Here is a 27,675-nt window from a genome sequence, read left to right as displayed (position 1 = left end):
CACTTGCAAGTCTTTGTTACAATGATTTGTACACGGAGTATTAGCATTGTTTTCTGTAATATGTTTATATCGTGCTTACTATAAATTGTATATATATTTGTTAAGATCGCAATTATTGTAATTAAAATTGACTAATATGACGTTGATAGTCATTTGTTTCAGTAGATACAATCACCGACTACGGTCGATATTTTGATAAAAAAATGTAGGCAACTATTCAAATTAAATATTATAAAAAATAATACCGTTTATACGGTATGTGTATTATTAGCAATGTGTATTGCGTTATTAAATATCAAATTGATAATTAACATCTGGTCAAATGGACGTCTGATTTTTCGGCGGCGATTGGTCAGTGACACGTGACGGGGTCACAGAACTGACTAACTGAGACCTCGAGGGATCTTCTGGATAGCAGAATTGCAGGCCCCGCCAAGTTGGTCTGTGACCCCGTAACACGGGTCACTGAACAATCGCCACCGAAAAATCAGACGGCTTGAGGAAGCATCCAGGATAGGATGTGAAACGTTGCCAGTCAAAATATAGTAAATCCAATTGACTAGATTTTAATTATCAATTTGATATTTTATATACGTGGATGGCTTAAAAATTACACAAATATTGCGTTATTAAGTTTTTGTAATGAAAAAAGACACATTTCTTGATTGGAAGAACCAATCATCTCCACGTTGGACACAGCTTTCTTTGATACATGCCAATACTTGTTGACGAAGATCTTTTGGCGCGTCTCTGAATCTGATCGTATGAGTCAGAAAATCAAGCGCTAAATTGCCCTCATCACTTTCTTTCTCATCAAAACACTGTGTTATCTTATAATTACACGTGTAATCATCAGTGTAATATGGGATTTGTAATTGACGCAATGCATCGTGTACGTAGCCTGAGTCCCGGTGATGCGATGATGATGAGCCGCTCTCTGGTGGCCCGTCCTGCGACGAAGTCTCTGACCCAAGATCAGGGAATGTCCTCCACAGTTTTCCATAGCCAGTGAAGTCTGGAAAAAAAAACGGTGGATGAAATAAGTCCGAGAAGAAGACAGTGGCGTAGAAAATATGTGTTAAATTTGGACGAAAATTTTGACTTTTGGTATATCGATGGATCCAAATTTCTTGAAAAATTTATGGGTCCACTTTCAAATTCTCAGTGGCACACCCCTACCAAAACCAAACTGGGGGCGCAGTACGCTAACCCTAACTCTAAAGGTTAGGTCATGATGCAGTCATGTCTACAGTAGAATTCACCACGACCTTTGCAGGACTTAAACCCCATTAAAAGCTATTAAACGAAGATAACACTCATTGAAAACAGCTCAACTATATTAAATCAGATCTTCTCTGGTTGAATCCACACTACACATGTTTCTGTTTTACCTGTGCAACGAGTAACAATACTCTGTGGGCCTTTGTTTACGAAATGAGACAATAGTATGCATATTGTTAACCAGCATTCTTGAAAACTGACAAACATAATGGTTGCAGACTTACCACGGTTTGGAAATAATTAACTAGGCAATGCCCATATACCATAACATGCACTGTTTGTCACGCGTCAATGGTGAGAGTACTGTGTATTATGTATAGGAAAATGGACAGTAACTGCAGTATGTGTCAATTGCGGCCTTGAAGCGGCCAAGAAATAAATCGGCCGGGGCAACTTGTTTCCGGTAACCCAATTATTCTTGGGCGTTTATTGATACACGATACACCTAACGACACTATGGTTGGGTGGTATTGCTAATAATCTATTATCGCCTATTGTAACATGCCTGGAATAAGCAACATGCAACTGCAGTCGTGAATGCAAAAAATGAACGGCGCGTATATTTGAACTATAAAATCATAGTTAGGTTACCTGGCCTCTAACATATAATACATCGACTGCTCAGCACGGTTGTTTGATGACATGTAAAACTGATTCATTTTTAAGAAAAGTTGAACAATGATGGCGATATTTATCTAAAATATTGTTTGCACTTTACCAGGGGTAGACCCGTTGTAAAATGATATTAGAACATCAGCAAACAGACAAATAGATGACAAAGGAATTCTCATGAAAAGGAGGTATCATGAAATGTAAGGTATAACTCATATTATTTGGCTAATTCAAATTTAAAATATATGTAAATAGCGCCCTCAATTTGCACAAAAATATACAGTTTATAGAATTAAAATTACCACAAAATAGCAGAAAAAGATGAATAATTTGATATAGAAACAAAAATCTTGTGTTAAAAGTTGCTGCAAAATATATGTGTATATACAGTTTATTAGTGTGACAGCTTTAGGTATTATTTAGGTCTAAAATTATTGAACATTACAATGTTATGTAAGAAAAATTAATAAATAGTCACATCAAACAACCGTGTCAGTGCTAGAAGTGGGTAAGTGCAATAGCTGCCATGTGTAGATGAGTACAATATGCTGTGTGTGAATTACCAAATGTTCACAAGGCAGTTTATTGCACTTACCTACTTCTACCACTTAGCAGCCGAAATGTAGAGCAGAACCCGTGGCAAAAACTACTTTACGTTTAAATTTAATAATTTCCAATCTTTTACACAGCTATTATACGAAATGAAAAGTGTGTGATAAGGTCCCGGACAAGGTAAAGAGAATTATACATGGGGATCAATATCAGGGAGGTGAAGTACTTTCTCTTGGCATGAGCAACTCACCTGCGGTAATTGCTACTTGCAGAATTCCACCCGGAACCAGCATGTCATAAAGACTCTGTAGTGCTTCATTTAGGTCTTTTACATAGTACATGGAATTAATTGCACTTATGAAGTGGTACTTATGGTTGTTTTTATGATGCTTTTCCACAAAGCCTTCTAATGTGTGATTTTCCCAATCGAAGGTAATATTTGTCGCATGTTCCTTGATCTTGGCCTGATATGTTTCGAGTAACGTCGCACTGGGCTCCACGACGCAGGTGTGTATTTTTGGGAACTTGGTCAGCAGCTTGTTCAGAAAAAAGAGCTCAATTTCACCTGTGAACAATATGGAGATACAGAATTTGTTAGGGAAATATGATATATTTAATTATATAGTATAGTATAGTATAGTATAGTATAGTATAGTATAGTATAGTATAGTATATTATATAGTATAATTTTAGTATAGTATAGTATAATATAGTATAATATAGTATATTAGAGAATAGTATACAAATATTAACTGTCTATGAGTGTGATGGTCGAAATATAATCACGAGGTGAAAGATGGATTGTTCCATTCCACGAGCCGGAACGGTGAGTGGAATGGAACAATACATCTTCACCAAGTGATTATAAACATCTCAAAAAAGTAACTAATCCCCCTTAAATAATGGCCATTATTCAAAAAAGGGGTATTGTATTACAAATCTGTAAATTTCGAATAAAGGCAGTATATATTTGTTTTATATACTTCATTAATATATTCTATGTTCATTGATTGGTTAAAAGAATTTTATTTGACGTTTTGACTCACCAGCTTCTATCCTGAGTGAACAGCACGACCAATTTAAGCAAAACCTATATTTTGCCCTTCAAAAAAATCGAATAGGCTAAAATCGGGTTAACCAATTACAGCAGCGCGAACTCACGCTATGGCAGTTTCGCGTGCGTGAACTGTTCCGTCGCATCGAATGCGCGCACGCGGAAGGCATAGTCAAAAGTACTATTTACGGCTTGGAGGTACTATTTACGGCTCATCCGGGACATTGAAAATACTATTTACGGCTTAGAGGTACTATTATACAAATATTGACTGCTTAATATTCGGGGCACAGTTTAAAATTATAGGCCCTCGGTGATGTCAAAACCATGACTATGCCCGAAGCGAAGCTGAGGGCATAGTCATGGTTTTGACATCACCGAGGGCCTATAATTTTAAACTGTGCCCGAATATTAAGCAGTCAATATTTGTTTTATATACCGAATAATATAGATTCTTCTCATTTGATTGGTTAAAAGATTTCCTGACTGACAAGGCCTACAAGCTTTTAACTGCATAGGCCTTTAGGCTTAAATGCACACAGCATGACAGTGCATGCGTGCAGAATTTGGACCGATATCTACAGATGTCATAATCTAAAACAACCCTACCGTTTCTGTGCTAACATCACACACTGTCGAGTCTCCAGGTCATAGTAATTTGTCTAAAAAGTGACATTTGGCAGGTATAAATCCTTGACATGTAACATTTTGTAAACAATCACTGCACTCACTACGGCGGCCGGTGAAAGATCGTTGTCAAGCAAGGAGAGGTCAAATTCATTGCGAACTGTGACCGCGATAGTCTCAACACTCGTAATCAACGCCGGCCATATAGTGGGTGCGCAATGTATACAAGCGATCTGTGTATTCGGGGTTGCGAATTTTCCGGGCATAGAATCAACTGTGCCCGGGGCACAGTTGTTGTATGACGTCATCTTGATAGAAAAAGGGGGCACAGCTATTTTAATGACTCCACTTTTAACCAATCAGATGAGAGGAATCTATATATGAGGTATATAATTACGGATAGGAGTTCTGATGGTAGAACTATTTTTGGTCAGGTGATCCACTTTTAACCAATCAATGAACAAGAATATATTAATGAAGTATATAATTAATATTTGTTTTATATCACTCGTACATCAATTCTATTACTGAAATACTATTTAAGGTAGGAAATACATTTTTTCATCACCATAACACCATGTTTTGCCGTGATATACTTCACATTTTGTGGTCCACCCCATAACTAAATCGGCGAGTCTTAAGAGTCAGCACGCGGCTTGGCGCAGGCGCACTACGGCGCAGCACTATGATGGTAAAAACTACCACACGGAGGCTGATGGTAATAAAAATTCCCTTTAAAAGGGAAAGCCAGCCTTAATGTAGAAGAGGTCTTGTAATTAGTTTTGTTCAATGTGAAAGGCATTTTTAGGATCACGCTTACATCCATGTTACATGACAGTCCACCAAACCATCAACGATGAGAACATGTACACTGAAACAGCAGAAAACATTAATTCCTAATCTCATGTCAACTCTTTAATTCTATACTCCAAATTGTTCTGGTCTGGTTTTTGTTGTTGTTGTTGTTGTTGTTGTTTTTTTTTTTTTTTTTTTTTTTTGTCTTTTCAGCTTTTTACCCACGATATCTCAATTTCCAATTTTGTAATACCAGAACTTACGAACTCAATATCTTCGCTTAGGAATGTCCGATTTCACTGCTTCCGATATACCACGTCACAAATACACTGCCGGTTTGAGTTAACTTACATGTACATTTTATTTTAAAATAACTTGATATTAATTCGCAATGTATAGTTTAAGCCTACTATATTATAATAGATAGTGGACAGCACATTTATAAAGGACTGATTACTCACTACAATCTTCACTCTTAAACTGTGTTTTTCTGAATGTGCTGATCATGTTGATTGCTAGTCGGAAACTCCTGCGAAGCTATCATGATGGACATGGCATCTTACCTACTCCATTCTATAACAGTCTGCCTAGTGCCTTGTGTGTTTTCTCTTCAATCATTTTGTTGAATGTAATTTTATGAATCAAATAAAAAAGATAGAAAGTGACTTCACATAAGTTATGTGTCACTTTATTTATAATAAAGAAGTTATTAAATTAATAAAGTAAGACAATTTATTTATCTATAAGTGCATGTCAAATGGGATACATTGTTCAATACTATAGGCCTACATGCATAAATTATGCCCATATTATAGCTAGGCCCTAAAAACTTTATTTTGCATCGGATTTTTGATGTTTATGATAGCAACCATTTCATCAATAACATTTTGAGTCATTTTTATCCATAAAACGACACAGGATATGATAGATAACTACTTTCACATCAATATGGTCCATATGATCACAGATTGTTGAGAATCTGTGATATGATGAAGATTTTGATTCTATAGATCTGTTATCAACATGATATCACGCTATTCAGTGGTCAAGTAGTAAGGACCCCGGTCAAGGACACTGATATGACATCACCTATGATATATCATAGGTGATGTAATTTTCTTCTGCTGACCATATGATGCTGTATATTAACTGTTATTGTTATTGTTACATTTAGGCCTATACCTAGAACTTTTAAAGTCATAATTAGTTCAAACATAACTTTGGTAATACTCACTCGTTTTCATTCGTTGAAACGGCAAAACATACTTACTTTTCCTTACAAATCGAATAACAATAATATTAAAACATTCCACCTCAAAAAGTAAAATAAAATAATTCTTACCAATACCAATAAAGTTAATCTCTTGAGCATACAAACCCAATCTCAGAAATAGATACCAGCCCCGCGTATGGGCTGGCGAAAATGATAAATGGTAATCAACCAATGAACTGTCTAGAATTTATGAGTGATATAATATAGTATAGTATAGTATAGTATAGTATAGTATAGTATAGTATAGTATAGTATAGTATAGTATTGAAATGTACCCCAGACCTGGCTTCAAACACAAATAGGGTCGTCATGCTGCACTTTTACCACAGACACTGTGGATTTAGCCATTTTACTGAATATGTTATTAATATGTATGATTTTATTTTTATGTCAATACTATCAAATAGCTTTTATCATAACGGTAAAGTTGACGGGTTGGCGCCTAGAAAGTTGTTAGCTTACTATGATAATTGTTTATCTATTTTCTTTTCATGTGTTTCCTATAATTGTAGAGAAAATAGATTAAATATTTGCAAAGAGCATTCAAATCGGGATAGGGAATCGAAAATTGAGTTTATTTACTTTTTTAAAATGGGGCATGGGAATCGGAAAATGTATCTAAAATTTAGCATTATTTGTGCTTAAAATACCGTGGGTTTCTGTAACTTTAGGTTCTGACTGGTGGCAAGATATATATTCAAAAGTATCTCATTTTGGAAAATGGATCTCATTTTATAATCATCTCAAATTGAATAGAATTGAGAAGCAATTTGAGATCCAATTGGAGTGTCAAATTGAGATATAATCCACCCAATTAGTTTTATTGGGTGCTAACTATAATAGTTGGTGAAGACTTGTACTGTATTAGGGGTCGCCCATAAGTTTCGCCATTTTCACTTACGTACTAAGCTTACGTAACGTTTTACCCCCCCCCCTCCCTCCCTCGAGTTACGTAGGCCTACAAATAAAGGCGAAGGATTTCCACGAGTAGGCCTACTACTAATAGCAAAGTTGAGATGGGGTTGGGGTTAGAGTATAGGTTAAAGGTAAGATTAGGTTTATGGTTAGGGTTATATTAGTGTTCCAGGAGGACAGTTCCCAGCAAACACAAAAACGTTTTAAAAACGTTTTTAATAAATTATATTTTGGCTTTTGGTTTACATAAAAACGTTTTAATAACATTAAAATGTCGGGTTATATAAAGGTCATGAAAACGTTTTAAAACGTTTTGTATGAAAACACACTACAACAATATTTTTAAAATGTTTTGAAAAATGTTATTGTAAACTATTTTTGCAAACATTTTTTGCCAAATATTTTGTCAACACTTAAGGGGGTACTACACCCCTGTGGTAAATTTGTGACAATTTTTGCATTTTTCTCAAAAATTAATAACAAACTGGTAACAAAACTTATGTATATTATTGGGGCAAGGAATCCAATTACTACACTGAAATTTCAGTGACTCAAGACAAGCGGTTCAGTATATATGATAGGAAATGAGGTACACCCTAGCGGTACCTTATTTCTTATCATAAATAACAAACCGCTTGTCTTGGGTCACTGAAATTCCAGTGTAGTAATTGGATTACTTGCCCCTATAATATACATAACTTTGTTACCACTGTGTTATTAGTTTTTGAGAAAAATGCAAAAATAGACACAAATTTATCGAGGGGTGTAGTACCCCCTTAAATAACATTATGTTAAAATATTTGCACCCAGCAAACACAGAAATGTTTTTTCAAAACGTTTTAAATGTCGGGTTACATAAAGGTCATGAAAACGTTTTTAAAACGTTATTGCAAATATTTTGGGCAAACATTTTTCGCAAAATACCCATAATTAGAGCTGTTTTAGCGTATACAATAATGCCTGGAAAAAGGAGGAGGCCTCTTTTTATTTGTTGTTCTGAGAGATAGGCCCCTTTTTTGGCCCTTTAACTATCATAAAACCTTGTAAAAGTGTTTCTTGTATATTAGCAAGGCTATAGAAAGCATCTCTACTTCCTAGACATATTTATTAAAAAGTTATAACTGAATTTCAAAAAATAAAAATAAAATTGAAGAAACCTCCAAAAAGGAAGCGGGAGGGGACGTGAAACATGTTTATTTTTTTATTTGGCCTAACCTTTTGCGAATGATGTCGAAAACGTTTTGTGTTTGCTGGGTTCGTGCTGGATTAATGTTTTTACAGATAAGTTGAGAAATGCTGAAAAAACTTGAAAACGAAATCCATCAATAAATTAAAATATAGCTTAAAATGCAGGCCGAATCTAAACTAAATGACTAATTCACTCCAAAATCTGCTGAACATCCTATACTCTCGTTTCCACTAAGAACCCCGGGAGCACATCATATAATAAGGGAAACCAGTGGGACATTTGACATGTTTGGTGTATGTTCTTGCAATTAAACTGGGTTTCATGTCTTTTGTCGCAACAGTGACAATCCACACTAGAGCCTTTGCTGCCATTGATCCTAGCGCAGATAGAAACTAGAGGCAAATGGTGGTCATAGACCACAAACCTAGCTGGGGCATGTTGGTGTTGTGGAGGTATCTGACCCCTGCAAAATGTTCCAAAAATGTTCCCCTGTCATGAGGTTTGTTGTCACCGAGTTTTGAGTCCTGTACTCCTCACAGATGTCCAGAAAATGCAATTCTAAGATTTGACCCAGATGACCTTTGACCAGACCCCTGCAAGATGTTCCATAATTCACCCCTGGTCATGAGTTGTCACCGAGTTTGAGCCCTGTACCTCTTACAGATGTCCAGATAGCGCAATTCTAAGATTGGCCCCAGAATGATGTCTTTTGAGCTGACCCGTGCAAAATGTTCCAATATGTTCCCCAGGTCATGAGGTTGTCACCGAGATTGAGCCCCGTACCCCTTACAGATGTCCAGATATTGAAATTCGAAGATTTGACCCCAGCTGACCTTTGTTTGTTGTCACCGAGTTTTGAGTCCTGTACTCCTCACAGATGTCCAGAAAATGCAATTCTAAGATTTGACCCAGATGACCTTTGACCAGACCACCTGCAAGATGTTCCATAATTCACCCCTGGTCATGAGTTGTCACCGAGTTTGAGCCCTGTACCTCTTACAGATGTCCAGATAGCGCAATTCTAAGATTTGGCCCCAGAATGATGTCTTTTGAGCTGCCCCCTGCAAAATGTTCCAACATGTTCCCCTGGTCATGAGGTTGTCGCCGAGATTGAGCCCCGTACCCTTAAGCTGGTTTCATACTTTCTGCCGCTTGCCGCTCAGCGGCATGACGCTTCATCATGCCGCTTGTACTTTTCTGCAAGCGGAGCGGCACACCGCTAAGCGGCAGCGGCATGACTCTGAAAGCTACTCTTGCCGCTCAGCACCGCTCCAAAATCGTATTTTGTTCTCATACGTCAGAGCGGCACCGCTCCGAGTTCACTTGAATTCAACTCCCAGCGGTGCTGCCGCCGCGGCGAAGCGGTGGAGTGATCGATCTATCGGCTTGCCGCTGGTCACCGCTAGCGTTTTTAGTGAGATTGCGCAGTGAAGTAAACTCATCTTCAGAGCGGCAAAGCGGCAAGCGGCAGGAAAGTATGAAACCAGCATTACAGATGTCCAGATATTGAAATTCGAAGATTTGACCCCAGCTGACCTTTGACCTGATCCATGCAAAATATTCCAAAATGTTACTCTTCTCATCAAGTTTATTGTCACTGAGTTTGAGCTCCGTATTCCCTACATATTGCCAGAAAATGCAGCAATTCTAAGATTTGACATGACCCCTGCAAAATGTTCCCCTGGTTGTGAGGTTTGTTGTCACTGAGTTTGAGCCCCATAAATACCCCTTAGGGGCTATCATTTTCTTTGGAAGGAGGATCCCAAATATACAGGGGGTCATAAATTTTCGGAAAGAGAAAAATACGGGGGGGCATAATACTTTTGATGACCAAAATGTAGGGAGTCACAAGATGACCACAGATAGTGTGTTTATTTTATTCAAAACTAGCGGGAGCTAGTAGAGTAAACAGGAGCAGTTAGTAAACGGGAGTGGTTAATAAAGATGTTGAACGGTGATGATAAACATTGTGTCTTGGACTAAAACATGAATAGGAATTATTATTATTACCCAGGTATAATTCTGGTTTACCCTGTGCACCCTGTGTTTTAGGGTTAGGGTTTGGTTAGGGGGATGTCATTTTCTTCGTCGGGGGGGGGTCGGTGACCGGAGTAAAAATTTTATGACCCTCCTATCATGGGCATATCAAAAAATTTGAGACCCCCTATCTTGGGTCGAAAATTTTATGACCCCCCCCCACCCACTTCCACCTACACAGACTCAAGACAAATTATTAATTGCCGGAACAAAGGCGAGGAGCGCATCAAAACTTTAGAGCAAAGAAAGTGTGTGGAGTGCGTTAAAATTTAATTGTGTGTGTAAAGAAGGCGCGCTATATGCGCAAAATATTTGCATTATATAATGAAAGATTGTGTTCAAGAATACATGCACAGCGCGCGAAAAGTTTCAGTCACCAGCCCTTAATAATTCTATACCCCCTATTTTGGGTGTTGAAAAATTATAACCCCCTATAATTGGTCTAAAAATTCTATGACCCCCACTCCCCAGTATATTCATGACCCCCCTTCCAAAGAAAATGACAGCCCCTTATAATTTAAATTTAAATTAGGGTTAGGATTAGGGTTAGGGTTAGGTTTATAAACGGTGAGGATTAGGGTTAGGGTTATAATTGGGGTTGCTTAGGGTTAGGGTTATACTTGTGCGCAGGGTCTACCAGAATTATTCCAATACCCATGAATAGTCCTGTAACTATCACTAAATAGAATTAAATTAATTAAACTATGATCAGTCTTACCTTGTTAGTACTAGCTAGTATTTCTCATTCAAGATCACCATGATTTACAGAAAACAGCAAATGGGTGATAACCATGATAACAATAAAATGTACTGGTACCATTAACTGTACACATTTATAAACATTTATCATACCACGATGCACTGACCAATTCATCTAACACTGAAACCTTTTGGAAATGCAGTTTTAACTTGTTGTAGGGCATAAGGTTGTGCAATAGAAATTATTTACAATATTACTTGTATACCCTGACCAATTGACCCCTTAAACAGCTCAAATGTTACAGTCCATGACATATATACTACATCAAATGTAATGTGGCACCACATTATCCTGCCCCACGCACAGTATAATACCCAGTGGACTCGGCGGTTCCTGCACTTTTTTTTACAGTTTCCAATTATTAGACTTTTAAAGGCTTTTATACTATTTTCCCCAACTTCACAAACAAACAAAAAATGGTAGGGAAAACAAATGAATTCATGTCCCGCATTCATGTAGGCCTATTCCATTTGCAAGCTATTTTTGTGTTGCGCATAATCTTAAACCATGTTTAATTTCCCTGTAAAATACAAGAACACCAATTGTTAATGTTTTAAACCACACAAATTAGGAACTGGGATTCAAATATAAAACTTAATGCAAGATGTTTTTAATCAAACAAAATAAGATACATACTCTAAGATATAAGTATAAAACAAAAAACCCTAACATCAGAAGACAAGAAAATCCCTCAATTCAACAATCATTTACTTAAACAAAACATAGAGCCTGTAAACAAATGCTAGTTAGAGTTTGATATTAACTGCCATGATAATGGCACTGAAAGAATTAAAGTTCCTACTGCAAAGGAAACACATCTGATAGTTTCATATACCGGTACTAACATTGGAATTACTAATCAAGCCAAAAACACATTCATTACAAAGAAAGAGGCCAGAGAACACTTTCATTAATACAAAGAAAGAGGTCGGACATAACCATACAGAAATAAATGCTAAACATTTTAAAGCCTGGCTCATTAATCCCTGTTTCCAAACATACCACCAAAGTCTGTAAAATACGGGTGCAAAATCAAAATCAAAAGATAAGCCAGAGCCTAATACTAGTACTTTTAATAGTAAACATAATATTAAACCCATAAATTTATACTACAATTACTGTTAAGGAGTGCCTTTAACACACCTGCATGGTTCATATCAAAAATCAAATTTCTAATAAAAAAATCTATATAAATATGACATTACTGCTTCTCATATTCTGTCAGTTTCAATACATATTAAACAAACTCTGTGTATCCATACCTTCAGCCTCACTCACAGGGGATGCGATTTCAAACCCCAGTAACTAAATTTCCACTGAATCTACCCATGATCTTCCACACTGAAATCAAACCATGTCACAAAAATGAGGCTACAACCACAAACTACAACAATACAAAAATTGAAACACAAATCATCAACTAGGTAATTAGCTCTCAAAACTCTTGTCACCATGTCAATCCCTCAATAATACTATAGTAAACACCTATCACAATCACCAACATTCTGCAACCATATGCTGCAACAACCTTTCAATTCCAACTAACTGCATCCAAAATCATATTAGCCATCAATCCTCCCACACATACATTCCCTGGGCTTGCAGAAACAACAGGTCATTAATTACCTTTTCAACTAATTAAGTGCCTTAGGTTAAATAACAAATTACAGTAACAAACTAACAAACAAATTCATTCCTTAAGAAAAACAATGATTCAAAAAGGCCAAACCATATCTTCACTAGTCAAATAATTCTTACATAGCATCAAGTCAGGGTTTCATACTCAAAGGGTAACAAAAAAAAACATGTGCAATTTCACTTAGTTGCCAGCGGAAGAAAACGGGAAGATTACAGTGGTTGGTTTCCAGCGGAAGAACCCGAACGATTACAATACCTAGATGGGGGGTGTAAACCCCCCAGCTAGGTAAATACTTTTTTAAGGGGGTACTACACCCATTACATTTTTTTGCATTTTGTGAAGAAATGAGAAAAAAAAATGGACAAAGTGGTATGCAAAATGAAGGGGAAAATCTTCTCGATCAATTGGTGGCATCGGTATCAATGAAGCGTATGCTTCTAATGGTATAAGCCAAAAAGTGGTACATCACTGATGTTTTTAATTCACTTCATTTTGGAAAGCTTACTATCAACGGATTTCGTTAAAATGTTGGATATGTGTTGCTAACACACTAGGGAAATAATGTTGATATGTAAAATGGGAATAAGTGGTTTCTGATTTCTTTTATGACTTCATGAACTAGTTAATGCTTCTATTTTCAATGTTGAGCTATATTTTGTATTTTTAACTTGCGACATTATTTCACTGAAACTTAATTAAGCCATAGGTAACAGGTTACCACAACCACACTACAGCAATGTTGAAGTTGTATTTTTTGTCACCTATACCACCATGTTAGGTAGTTTTCCGTAAGCTTCATTTTTGTGATTTTGGTAACTATTTTATATTTATTTGAATCCATCTCAACTAGGCAATCTAAATTGTACTCACCATTTACATCCCAAGATATTTTAGTATATCAACTTCACACATTTCCATTATATATCCAGTAACAGACAAAATATCCAAATTGATGCCTCATTATGACATGTATGATATCACAGACTATCACATGTATTCAAAATGGATGCCTGAATTTGACCTGAACCAAGTGACCTATAACCTGACCTTTGATAACCTTATAGCCTTTTTAAATCTCTTTTCCTAACAACACATAGAAGATACATACATGGTGTAGTATTAAATTGTCTAAGTGGAAGAGCTTATTTAATTTATTCAGTGTTATAATCAGTGAGTACATTTCTTTAGATAGTATAACCATGGAGGTATAAATAAAGGATTTAATGTATTCTATTCATGTACTCTACTTGAACATGTTGAATAGAATAAATTATGGTTTGTTATGAAACACACATCTGAGTTACTAGGATACACTCATACAGTAAACAAAAAATATATAGGGCTAAAATGATTTTCTAAAATGGTTTAAAAGCACTTTGTATGTAGAGATATTTTATAAGTTCAGGACATGAGGTGATGAACATATTTATAAACTTCATAAATTTGCAACAAAAAAAAGAAGAGGGGTGCTGATGTAAATCAGGGTATTATACCCCCTTAAAGTATTTTGATATGAAATAAATTATGTAAAATAGGACCACTGTGCATATTAGACTCACAATTAAAGAGAAAATCATTGTTTGCATGCCTGTTATAGAAATTGTTAAAACGAATTGAACAATTTTAGGTCAATTAGAATATAACTTATGAATAAAATATTGGAAAATACCACAATTTTTCACTTTTCATTTTTTTATTGCTCAAACAAATTGCCATTTTTCAATACGTACACGTGCCTAGGATTTTTACCCTCTCCCTCCCTCTTACGTACGCTTTGTGCGTAAGTGAAAATGGCAAAAATTATGGACGGCCCTTATGGAACCAGATTGAGTGCCCACACTAAGATCCATAACATGCTCATCTATCAGGGGCACTGTTCTTTAACCCCTATACATTTGTACATTCATTGAATGACCTTTGAAAATTTAAGTACAAATTTTGCAGTATAATTGTTTAATTGAGGTTTAGGGCCTATATTGAACTATATATGCAATTGGGATGAGGCCATTGTGGTCCATATAGTGCCAGTGTCTGGACTTCTCATGGTCAAGTATAGGTTTAATTGCAGTTCATGGTCTTATGTAAACAACCAATTCATGCCTCTAGGTTTAATTGCAGTTCATGGTCCTATGTAAACAACCAATTCATGCCTCTTGTTTTGTGTCCCCAAACAAGGTCAACCGGCCGAGGTAGAAATAAATTATGTTGAATGTAATTTTTCAGAAACTATTAGTATATAGAACTTAGTATATAAAAGTTTTTCAGCATTCCTCCAGTTACGTTTGAGACTGAGGAGGGAATTGAAAAAAAGTTTATGGAAAAAAAATAGAGAATGTATTTTCAATGTTTCAGAAGTAACTGTTGGCCGAGAATGTGGTATTTATATAATCACTCACAAAGGAATATCCAGCAAAATATAGTTGGTTTCAGGTTGTTTACTACAACTAACTTTAAAAAAAAACTAAAATAAAAGAGTTTTGTATAACAATTCATCACAGACAAAACTGAAACAAAAACCAAATGTGGGATGTTAGGTATCAATAATAACACATATTGACCTTGTCCTCTTGGCAGAGAAACTGATCGGCAAGCACTGAATTATTATTACCAATGCTACTTAAATTGGAGCAATTGGGCATTGCTATGTCAAAATACAATTTTGGTGATCCCCAAATTCTTTGACCATGAGATATCAAACATTTTGTAGCACTTGATGTCAGTGGCGTAGCCAGGATTTTGGAACCGAGGGGGCACAACTTGTAAATACCGACGGAAATATTTTTTGCCGACGGAAGTTGTGATTTGTTGACCCAATTTTTATTTTGCATGGTTTGAAAAAGTGAAGAGCAAAAAAAAAGGAAAAAAAAAAAAAAGAAAAAAAAAAGAAGGTTATTAGGCGGTACCAGCTTAAAACATACAAATTTTATGTATAATTAACAATTTTTCATAATTTTTTTTAAATTCTCCCCTTTTTCTGTCATCCTGGGTAACCGACGGCCATGACGAGCCCCCCACACTGGCTACGCCACTGCTTGATGTATTAACGCACCAATTGGGTGATTATGGATCTCATCATATTGGTACTCAAATTCATTCTCAAATTACATCTCAATTCTATCCAATTTGAGTCTATTTTCAAAATGAGATCCATTTTCCAAAATGAGATAGTCACTGCACAAGTAGAAGGCATTGTATGCCTACATGAATGACGCTCAAATTCACCAAATTCGATGACAATTCGACATACCATGCACCCTTAAAAATAAACCATAACATGAACTCCACATAACCACATTAGCTTCAACAACTTCGTGTTAACTCTCTAATTCATAACTCCAAACTTTTCCGTCTTTTCTGTTTTCTGTCTTTTACAGGTATAGGTACCAGCTTAATAAAATGAAAATAAAAAAAGGCCTACACACTCCAAAGAAAAACACTTTTTATTTACATTCATTCAAGTATATGTCTTAAACCAGCTTTCTGTGAGTTTCGATTTGTTTGCAGAATTTCGTAAGTCAAGAGAAGGACATTCCAAGAGTCCTGACATCAGGCCCGTACGCAGGATTTTTTTGGGGGGGTGCTGATTTTGAAAAAGTGGACTTTTTTCCAAAGGGGGGCGATTTTGTGAAAAGTGGACTTTTCCTCAAAATTTGGACCTTTTTAACCAAAAACCGTAAAAACCTGATTTTTTTCGCTACGCTCGCAGATTCTTACATTTTGGGACTTTTTGTATACTTTTGCAAATTTGGGGAGGTGCGGTCGCACCCCCCGCACCCCTCCTGCGTACGGGCCTGCCTGACATCATTTCTTTTCTTGTAGTCCTGTTTTGTTCATTTTTGGCTTTCAAATTACAATTTAGAGCCTATAATGTTAAGATGGTATGTAGGCATATAAATAGATACAAATGTATTTCGCTCGTAACAAAAATTGAAGGGCCTATATAAGGATTTTCTTTCCCATTTTCATTCATATTATATTACGCCTAAAGACATAATTATTTTTAACGTTTTAATGTAGGGCCTACAATATTAAAAATCAAACTATAGGCATACTTCTGCTAATTTTAAATTCTGACCGTTATTCGTTTGACAATAATCCTATTTGGAATTTGATTTAATTGAAGCATAATATTGATTCCGACATATGACATCCACCAACCCCGCACACCACACCGCCACTACTGACAGGCACACACTCATAAACACACCCCCCACACACAGCCCCACTCCCTGTTTTTTATTTTGGTGGCTAGAGTGTGTACCCTATCATCATACACACACCCTATCATTGAAAAAAAAAAGAAACACCTTATTTCATTCTGGGTTTTGATCCGGCCCGTACGCGTCAGGCCCCCCGGGGGCAGGCCCCGATCAAAATCCGCCCAGTCCACTTTTTTTCCAAATCAGCCCCCCCCCAACAAAAATCCTGGTTACGGGCCTGGTAGGCCTACGCGGGGATGCTGTTTTTAATAAAAAATGTCAACATTTCAGGAAGATGCTTTTCACACAAAAAATGCTGCGTACGAGCGGGACGCGAGCGGGACTGCATGGTTGGTACACTCACAACATGTGCGAGCCCAGCAAACACAAAACGTTTTCGACATCATTCGCAAAAGGTTATAAAAGGTTGCCAGAAAACGTTTAAATGTCGGGTTATATAAAGGGTACATTAATGGTATAAAACGTTTTTATAACATTAAAAAACATTTATTCGTAATTTACTGCACAGCAAACTCAAATGTTTTACAGAAAACATTTAAATGTCGGGTTATATAAATGGTATAAAAACATTTTAATAACATTCCAAAAACATTTTTGAAAACTTGGTGCAAATCATTCTAAACAGAATGTTATTTTGGGGTTGAAAAAATATTTTGCAAAAAATGTTTGCCCAAAATATTTACAATAACGTTTTTTAAATGTTTTCATGACCTTTATATAACCCGACATTTAAATGTTATTAAAACGTTTTGTAAAAAACATTTTAAGAACATTTCTTTGTTTGCCTGGTGCAAATATTTTAATATAATGTTATTTAAGTGTTGACAAAATATTTGGCCAAAAATGTTTGCAAAAATAGTTTACAATGACATTTCGAAAACATTTTAAAAATATTGTTGTAGTGTGTTTTCATACAAAACGTTTTAAAACGATTTCATGTCCTTTATATAACCCGACATTTTAATGTTATTAAAACGTTTTTACCTAAACCAAAACCCAAAATATAACTTATTGAAAACGTTTTAAAAACGTTTTTGTGTTTGCTGGGAGGGTATTATATTTATAAAAGAAATATTTTTAACAAGATTTACAAAAATGATCAAATATCATTTTACTTACCACTCCCACTCCCAACTCCTAAAACACGAAGCTGTTTATCATCAGTTATATTTGCGACCAATTTCTCCACGACGTGCCCACAAAATTTCTCATCAGTCCATTTTGCACAGCTTCAATATTGTCACCTATGCTCATGGAATAATTGAACGCTTTTGTGTAATACGCTGGGTCCGTAAAAATTGGCCTGGGCATCGTTGATTTTTCCGATTCAAGCATTATGGAGCTTTGATCAAAATATAAATCCACTGCATGTAATTCCAGACCAGTGTGTGACTATGAGCGTGTTTTAGAGAGCCAGGTTTTCCTGTAGTTTTCGTATAATAATAGCGAAAGTAGGCCTTCTACTTCGTGCTGGACAAAAAATCCTTGAACTAAAGTCATGGACAGTGGCGTAGCCAGGATTTTGGAACCGAGGGGGCACAACTTGTAAATGTACCGACGTAAATATTTTTTACCGACGAAAGCTGTGATTTGTTGATTTGTTTTTGCATGGTTTGAAAAAGTGAAGAGCAAAAAAAAAAAAAAAAAAAAAAAGGATAATACGCGGTACTAACATAAAAACACATAATTTTTATGTGTTATTCACAATTTTTCATAATTTTTTTTACATTGCTCCCCTTTTCCCTGTCACTCTGGGTGAAAAATAGTCTATTGTTAACCCATGACGAGCGGGGGGTGGGGGGGGGGTAGGGGGCACCGGCTACGCCACTGGTCATGGACAGAAAGTGCATAACTGAGTGGAATTTGCAGACTGAACAGGACGAAGGACTTTGTGAGTTGTTCATCCCAAGGAGTTATGTACAGTATGAGCCAAAATTATCAATAACCTCTGTTCAATAAATAACTCATATAGTTGACATCAAGTTAGAGAGTGGCGAGTTTTTAGGTAGTGTTCATAAATACTTCTGTGGGGGGGGCCTGGAAAATATGTGGGGGGTCATAAAATTTTAGGAGTTCTGAATAGGGGGTTAAAAAGTTTTGGGTGTATGAACAGGGGGTTAAAAGTTTTTGGGCATGTAGAGAGGGGGGTGTAAAAACTTTAGCAACATTAGTCCTGAAGCAAAAAATATAAAATAGCCTGAAATTTTTTCGCTCGCTATGCGCGCAAATGTTCCAGTATTAAAAACCAGGACAAAAGTTCATTCCAGATAAGGGTATTTGATCAGGTCCTATATGTATTTTGATAAGTCATTCAATAGTCAAAGATATATTTAGTATGAAGTGTTAAAATTATCTTGTTGTCTATAACTTAATTTTGAGGTATGTGTCAGTTCCTTCTGGTCTGCTCTTTTAATCACTAAAAAGCTGCAATATCTTTGTTCTTCTTTAGTATTGACAATTTTTACAATAATGTTTCATGCAGTACAGATTATTAATATATTATCACTGATATATACAACTAAATCAAAACAGTTTTGAACCTAATATGAGGGGGGCCAAGAAAGTTTTAGGTTCAATCTTTTTATCGCAGAATCGATGTAAATCATACTTAGATCTGTTTTAGCGTATGCCTGGAAAAACAGGAGACCCGTTTTTATTAGTCGTTTTAAACAATTAAAACATCTGAAAAGTTTTTCTTGTAGGCAATACTGTAGAAAACATCACAACTTCCTGGACGAAAACTAGATAAAAAGTTATAACAGAATTAGCTAGAATTTCAAAAAATAGAAATATAATTGAAGAAACCTAAAATGGGGAAGCAGGACGTAAAACATGTTTATTTTTTTATCTCAGTTTCTCAAACATGCTCACCTATCAGAACATAGTCCTGTATTCACTGTCTGTTTGTACATGTAGGCCTACCTTCTTTATATAACCTTTGAATGTGGTGAGCGACGCACTATTTGATTGGGGGGCATGGAAGTTTGGGTCAGGCGGATTTTTTCAGCGGCGATTTTTTTTTGCTGCCTTTGACGGCGATTTTTTTTTTCAATTTTAATGTATACCTTTTACAAAGTTGAAGGGGGGATTTACTCATCAGTGTTTTTCTACTCCGCGTGACAATATTTTTGACAAGTTTACATCATCTCTATCATCTCTTGTAAATAAATGCCTTACATTTTTGGACATCTTCCAATTTATTCAAAAATATTGAGACTCCACTTTCGTTAGCTATATAGGACAAGGCCCTACTTTACTTGTGAAAAGGCGCATATTGCATAATTTCATATCCATTTTAGCTAGCATCTTTCATTTAAATCAGAACATGCCAACCTCATGAAGAAAACACCACGTTGTGAATCCCGTCTCTGATTCGGAATTGGGACTACAATGATGTTGGTCATGTGCGTAATATATTCTTAAAGTGTATGTAGCTGGGAGGAAAAGCCGACGATCAATTAAAAAATTTGACCTTTCAAATTGAAGAGGTGGATTTTTTCTCCAAAAGACCTAATTTTTTTTTTGGTGTTTGGGAAAAAAACAAATTGTCCTTCAACCCCCCCCCACACACACACACACACACACCCTTAAAAGCCGGATTGGCGCTAATGGGAACAACGTACAGAAAAGATAGGCCAACTGGAAACGTTTGAACTCATTTTGACTGTAACATGTGGGGTCCAATTTCTTTCACTCTAAGGTCCCTGATCTGCTTTAATTTATTTGCCCCGGATTTTATTCATAGTACCGGTATAGCTTCAAAATGTATTATACAGGTACTATATCAGATATATTTTGCAATGTAAATAATATACTATGAATAAACTAACTTCCCAGCAAACACAAAACGTTTTCGACATCATTCGCAAAAGGTTATAAAAGGTTGTCAGAAAACGTTTAGATGTCGACTTATATAAAGGGTACATTAATGGTATATCGTTTTCGTAACATTAAAAAACATTTGTTGATAATCTACTGCCCAGCAAACGCAAATGTTTAACAGAAAACGTTTAAATGTCGGGTTATATAAAGGGTATAAAAACGTTTTAATAACATTCCAATAACATTTTTGAAAACTTGATACAAAACATTCTAAACAGAATGTTATTTTGGGGTTGAAAAAATATTTTGCAGACATATATTTCCCCAAAATATTTGCAATAACGTTTTAAGAACGTTTTCATTACCTTTATATAACCCGACATTTAAATGTTATTAAAACGTTTTGAAAACAATATTTTAAGAACATTTCTGTGTTTGCTGTGTGCAAACATTTTAACATAATGTTATTGGAGTGTTGACAAAATATTTGGCAAAAATGTTTGCAAAAATAGTTTATACAATAACATTTCGAAAACATTTTAAAAATATTGTTGTAGTGTGTTTTCATACAAAACGTTTTAAAACGTTTTTATAACTTTTATATAACCCGACATTTTAATGTTATTAAAACGTTTTTACCTAAACCAAAACCCAAAATATAACTTATTTCAAACGTTTTTAAAACGTTTTTGTGTTTGCTGGGTTAAAATACATTAAAATAAATAAGATTTAAATGCAACAATTACAACTACCGATTTATCAACTCTGCAAAATAATATGTAATGGTAATAATTGTTGCATTCTTATATTTAAAACTATTAGGAATGTAACAATTGCAATAACAGAGTCATCAACTTTGGCAAAATGACTATTAATTACGTGGCAAAATGACTTAAAGGTAGTACCAGATATTATTACCACGATTACCCATCAAAATGCAGATTTTGATGTCAAATCAATTTTTCTCATTAACATAATTATTGAAATTAGGCGTTCCAAATCAGAAATATGAAGTTTCTATTTAGTTTCAAAGAAATAGTTAGTTAAAAAGTGAGTCACTTCTAGGTAAAAATGAGAAAAATCCTTCAGTAAGGCAACTGTTGCCATGGAAACGGAATAGAACTCGCGGGTTAAAAGATTCTTCAGACTCATCTGTCCTACGAAATCGTTAAATAACGCATTTTTGGCTACGTGGCCTCTATACTGTACATGTAGGGAATGCAATACTACTACCATTATACACACTCCGTCAACTTGAACTTGACCACCACCACCCCCACCTCAAAAAAATAGTTTTACAAACATTTATGTGTTTTGCTGGGTAGTCACTTCTACCATTTATGATTGCATTCACGTTAGCGCCCATGGCGTATATCTTGAATTCCATCGCTTCTAGCAATGTGTAATAGTGCTTCATGTAGGTTTGGTAATGAAGAAGCACACGTGTTCTGTTTGAAAGAACCAATCATCATCACGCTGAACAGAACAATCTTTGATACATGTTAATACTTGCTGAAATAGATCCTTTGGCGCGTTTCTGAATCCCATCGTTTGAGTCAAAAAATCAAGCGCTAGATTTCCCTCTTCAGTTTCTTTCTCATCGAAACACTGGGTTATCTTAAAATGACACCTGTAATCATCTATGTAATATGGGATTTGTAATTGACGCAATGCATCATGTACGTGGGCCGAGTCCCGGTGATGTGATAACGACGAGTCGCTCTCTGGTGACCCGTCCTGCGACGCAGTCTCGAACCCAAAATCACGGAATTTTCTCCACAGTTTTCCAATGCCAAAGTAGTCTGAAAAGAAGAAGTTTTTTGAGGAAGAAAAAGGAGAAGAATGAAATAAAAAGAAGGAATAGGTATAGTAAGAAAATGCGATCGGTAAACTACGGGGGAGGGCTCTTCAGTCAAAAACTTGTGTACGGCGATGTGCCACGCAAACTTTCGGTTGCTGACTTTCTCTATACTTACTTTTAGCTGTTTTTGCAACCCACCAGCATACTAATTTTCCCCCCAAAGCACCCTAATCTGTCCAATTTGGGTGCTTTTAAAGGCACTTCGGCCAAAATGATCGCCACTGAAAATCCACAAAGCGGTATACCAAAATCGCTGAAAAGGTACCCCACCCCCGGTAAAGTAGACAATTAGAATTGCGTAATTCGGTCATTTTCATTCTTGGGTAAGCTTTATCCCAAGAGTAATCTAACATAATTTAACATTACCCAACAAAATAGTGATATTTGACCAAAAAAGTGATTGCCAACAGTGTAGTCGCGTGTTTTAAGTGGCGTAGCGTTATAGGGGCACGGGGAGGGGGCACGTGCCCCCAATCGATCTGAAATTTGTACTAATCCCATAGGAAAATGGCCGAAAACGGCTTGTGCCCCCCAATCAGACCCGGTGCCCCACAATCATGGTCGGTGCCCCCCCAATATGATGACCCACGCTACGCCACTGTCAGTTTTGATACCTTCATAAAAAGTCACACATTTAAAAAAAATCAATAGATGTCCGTCTCATATTGCACATCGGGGTCAACATCAAACGTTCAGAATCTTCTGGGGTTTAACTTGAACAACTCACCTGCACTTATTGTTACCAACAGAATTCCACCAGGCGCCAGCATGTCATAAAGACTTTGTAGTGCTTCATCCAGGTTTTTGACATAGTACATAGAATTACATGCACTTATGAAGTGGTACTTAAGACTGTTTCCTTGTTGAAGTTTTACAAACTCTTCGAATGTACGATTTTGCCAATCGAATGTAATATTCGCCGCCTTATCCTTGGTTTTGACCTGATACTGTGCGAGTAAGTTTACACAAGGCTCCACGACGCAGGTATGAATTTTTGAAAACTTGAGAAGTAGCTTATTCAGGAACACGATTTCAATTTCACCTGTGAAAATTACAGATACATTCAGACGGGATGGTAATTGACAAGTAAAATGCTTTTTATTTCATTTATTTGTGTATTATGATAAAACATGGTTCAAATCAATTATTATTTATGATCAAATGGTCAGTATCATAGGTTAGATACTAATCGCCGGTCGCATCACAGTGTTCTATTCGACGGAACACGCTTTTCGAGAAAATCACGATTGAAAATTCTGTTGTTTGATTTGGCTTCATACTTACTTATTTCTCAATAAAATTTTCTCGACAGGGTATTTATACCACAGTCTCACTATGTTTTTCTTTATTTCGTATAGATCTGTATGTGATGCGTGTATTGGTTACGAATGTAAATAAGCTCTGAATAGATTTGTATGTTATCCTCTTTCACCGTATAGATCTGTATGTGATATACGTACTAATGAATGGGTGAAAGTAGCTTACGTCGTTGAATAGCACTGTATGTGAAACAAAAAATTTTAAAAAAAGCAAATAGACCAAAATCAAAGTAAAACACCAAATAGACCAAAATCAAAGTTTTATATTTCAGTAATTAGAAAGAATTAAGGTCTGTAAGTTGGTGGATTGCTGCACACCAATGTTCTCAAAAAAGTCAAAAATCTCGAATAGAACCGTATGTGATGCGACCGACGAAATATCCGATGGTTAAAAATTGGGAAACTAATAGACTTTAAGTTACCTAACCTACCCAGCAAACACAAAACGTTTTACACAAAACGTTTAAATGTCGGGTTATATAAAAGGTATAAAAACGTTTTAATAACATTCCAAAAACATTCTTGAAAACTTGATACAAAACATTCTAAACAGAATGTTATTTTGGAGTTGAAAAAATATTTTGCGAAAAATGTTTGCCCAAAATATTTTCAATGACCTTAATATAACCCGACATTTAAATGTTATTAAAAGGTTTTGAAAAAAACATTTTAAGAACATTTCTGTGTTTGCTGGGTTAAAATATTTTAACATAATGTTATTTAAGTATTGGCACAATATTTGGCAAAAATGTTTGCAAAAATAGTTTACAATAACATTTTTTGAAAACATTTAAAAATATTGTTAGTATTGTTGTAGTGTGTTTTCATACAAAACGTTTTAAAACGTTATCATGACCTTTATATAACCCGACATTTTAATGTTATTAAAACGTTTTTACCTAAACCAAAAGCCAAAATATAACTTATTTAAAACGTTTTAAAAACGTTTTTGTGTTTGCTGGGTAACTATTAGCAATTTATCGTTTTGTAATTTTAACAATACATGTTTAAAGTCAATATACGTTAAACCCACTTAATGAATGAACGCATACATTTTATGATGGGTCTGTCTGGACTCCTTTTCGCAGATTTTCCTTGGTTTAGTTCTGTGGTTGTTTCATACCGGCTTCGGGTTTGTAATCCCTCAGGTTACCCCTTCTGAGTTGAGCCAATTGAGACATGACTCCAAGTCTTGTTTTCCGCCAATTTCGGATTTGTTGTATGCATTTTACTGTAGGTATACGTACTATTTCTCATACCGTTATGAGTTTGACAAATTGCCGAATCTGGATTCGTCTCTTTGTTAAATTCATGAATTCATGATACGGATAAATTCTCTTGAGTTGTTAATAGGGAACAGTCCTGCAGCTCTTTAGGTCCAGAATTTTTAACGGTGATTATTGTGTTAAGTGAGCGAAAGTGCGCAAAAGAGGGCGGCATATACAGTGTTAGTTAACGGTGGTCGGTCATTCCAGTTGCCAATTCAGGAGAATTAATGCGTGACATGAATTTAAAGGTTGGGTTATATGATATGAATTTTCTTCAGACTGTACCTACGGCATAATATTGTCCCCTTTATGCATCCCTGTTAAAATCGAGAACATTTTCATATTAGCAAATTTGCAGGCAAATACGTTAATTGGTACGCAAAAATTGCATTGTGGAAGCTCTACTTGTATAGCGCCTTTTGACTGTGATCTATAACCATGCTATATCATAAAACCTGCTAAACCCTGTGACTGCTATTTCGGGTGGAGCGGTTAGTGGGTTTTAGCGGTTCTCGGATATAGTGTGTTTAAAAGGCCCTATAGTAGGGCTACATTGTGGTCCCGATAATTGTAAACAGCAAAACATGCCGCATTACTAATTCAAGTTGGAATATATATATTTTGAGAAGTCAAAGTCCAGTTTTTAACATGTATGCAGTGCTTGTCCATACACTAAACAGCATCTGAAATAGTTAAGCTTTAAATCAATATAATATGATATTGTAATTAATGTGTCTGGATCCAGACATTAATTCCCCCACACAGTTCAATAGCAGCAGCTATCACATACCCTTTGAATTTTTAAATTATCAATCAATGGTTTGTATATCTGGACATGTTAGAGTTCCAATCACTGCGCATGAGGCGTTTTACTGTCATTGATGGATATTTGAATCCGTGGAACGGATTGAAAATGAAAATTGAAACTAGGGGTTGCTGAGAAATTGTCGTTTAAAGTTCACCCGGCGAAGTCGGTGTTGCCATTCAATGTACTTTTTTAATGTAATTGTATAGACCTTTTTCCCTCTTTCCCATCATGCACTATTCCAGGGGGTATGAGTGTCGCAAAATACATCATCTCCCCGGGGGAGTAGGCCTACAGAGTTATGTTCATTACATTCTGGAATACGGAAATTTCGGCTGGTGCCTTCATCACAAAAAAGGAATCCCCGATCATCACGATAATGGCGCGCGATCACTAATACATTTCGGGGAAAAAAACAACATTTCTATGCCTTATGGACATGGTGTCGTCACCAAAAAAAGTTTCCTGCTATTGAAACCTAACTTTGTATACATTTTATAGACATAATGGTGAAAAACTAATGACGGGACACGCAGTGATATTTTGTTGGCGTCCGTTTCACTTTTTTTTCGGAGATGAAAATAAGACGTAAACAAATATCTCTTACACAGATGTTCTGCATCGCTCCGTAACTGCATCACTCGTGTATTCAATAATTGCATAATTAGTAACATCGATGGCCTTTACGATAATCCGCATATATGGAATCAGTATGCCCATATTAAGACAAAATAATTGCAAAGGCCTGGCAAAGACCATCGGATGCACACGATCTATGAGGTTGATGAACTACGTCATACCCCCCTGGAATAGTGCATTGTGGGATAGAGGGAAAAGGTCAATTTTCGAGTTTCGCGCCGTCGATGTAGCAGGGTTTAAACTAGGGTAGCTTCAGCGACGAGAAAATTTGGTAGTGTATTCGAAAGTTTAGTCTTGAAATCTAATGAAACAATTCGCCGTCGAAGTGACGTAATAATCGGATTAACTACCATAGCAATATATGAATACACTTTTTAAATATATCGCCTTGCACTACAACGCTCATGCGGTACCTATGCATTGAACCATATATGTCAAAGAACAGGATTGTAATTGGATTGTAATTCTATAGAATATGCATATTATTCTAATCACTCGCACCTAAGAGTGCAACCTGCTTGTAGTGCAAGGCGATCTATTCTGGCTTGAAGATTGTTGAGGATGAAACTGAAATGTCTTTTGTATGAATATCAACAACACATGTGCCAAATAACCTGGGGAAACCTATATTATTTTTATCACAAGGCTATTTTATTATTATTACTATTATTATTATTATTATTATTATTATTATTATTATTATTATTATTATTATTATTATTATCATTATCATTATTATTATTATTATTAGTGTTATTATTATTATCATTATTGAACTTACCACTCCCACTTCCTACACCTAAAACACGAAGCGGTTTATCACCGGTTCCGTCACCTATATTTGCGATCAGTTTCTCCACGACGTGCCCACAAAATGTCTCATCTGTCCATTTTTGCACAGCCTCAAAATAGTTACCTACGCTCGTAAAGTAATTGAACGCTTTGGTGTAGTACGCTTGATCATTAAAAATTGGAATGGGCATAACTGATTTATCCGATTCGACCAT

General features: G+C 35.9%; 2 protein-coding genes across 2 annotated transcripts; both read right to left on the bottom strand.

Annotated features, from left to right (window-relative positions):
• On the bottom strand, positions 1-22,193 carry LOC140144702 (histamine N-methyltransferase A-like). The gene is made up of 3 exons (XM_072166512.1): positions 22,076-22,193; positions 2,696-3,010; positions 1-1,015 (listed from the first exon to the last, which is right to left on the bottom strand). The coding sequence occupies exons 1-3, from the start codon at positions 22,191-22,193 to the stop codon at positions 630-632; spliced, it is 819 nt and encodes a 272-aa protein (XP_072022613.1). The 3' UTR covers positions 1-629.
• Positions 22,190-27,675, bottom strand: LOC140144701 (histamine N-methyltransferase A-like). Its single transcript, XM_072166511.1, has 3 exons — positions 27,450-27,675; positions 23,365-23,679; positions 22,190-22,578 (listed from the first exon to the last, which is right to left on the bottom strand). The coding sequence occupies exons 1-3, from the start codon at positions 27,673-27,675 to the stop codon at positions 22,190-22,192; spliced, it is 930 nt and encodes a 309-aa protein (XP_072022612.1).

This window comes from Amphiura filiformis, unplaced genomic scaffold (genome assembly GCF_039555335.1).
Source record: "Amphiura filiformis unplaced genomic scaffold, Afil_fr2py scaffold_73, whole genome shotgun sequence".
Classification (NCBI taxonomy): Eukaryota; Metazoa; Echinodermata; class Ophiuroidea; order Amphilepidida; family Amphiuridae; genus Amphiura; species Amphiura filiformis.
Note: the sequence above shows the minus strand (reverse complement) of the source record. Positions and strands in the feature narration are given on the sequence as shown.

Excerpts from the sequence above, each read along its gene's own strand:
- LOC140144702 (XM_072166512.1), bottom strand. The coding sequence starts at position 22,193 with ATGAAGCACTATTACACATTGCTAGAAGCGATGGAATTCAAGATATAC. Across the intron at positions 3,011-22,075 it reads AGCAAAACACATAAATGTTT|GTGAAATTGAGCTCTTTTTT; the intron begins GTAAAACTATTT and ends TATTGTTCACAG. Across the intron at positions 1,016-2,695 it reads GCAAGTAGCAATTACCGCAG|ACTTCACTGGCTATGGAAAA; the intron begins GTGAGTTGCTCA and ends TTTTTTTTCCAG.
- LOC140144701 (XM_072166511.1), bottom strand. The coding sequence starts at position 27,675 with ATGGTCGAATCGGATAAATCAGTTATGCCCATTCCAATTTTTAATGAT. Across the intron at positions 23,680-27,449 it reads AGGTGTAGGAAGTGGGAGTG|GTGAAATTGAAATCGTGTTC; the intron begins GTAAGTTCAATA and ends TAATTTTCACAG. Across the intron at positions 22,579-23,364 it reads GTTGGTAACAATAAGTGCAG|ACTACTTTGGCATTGGAAAA; the intron begins GTGAGTTGTTCA and ends TCTTCTTTTCAG.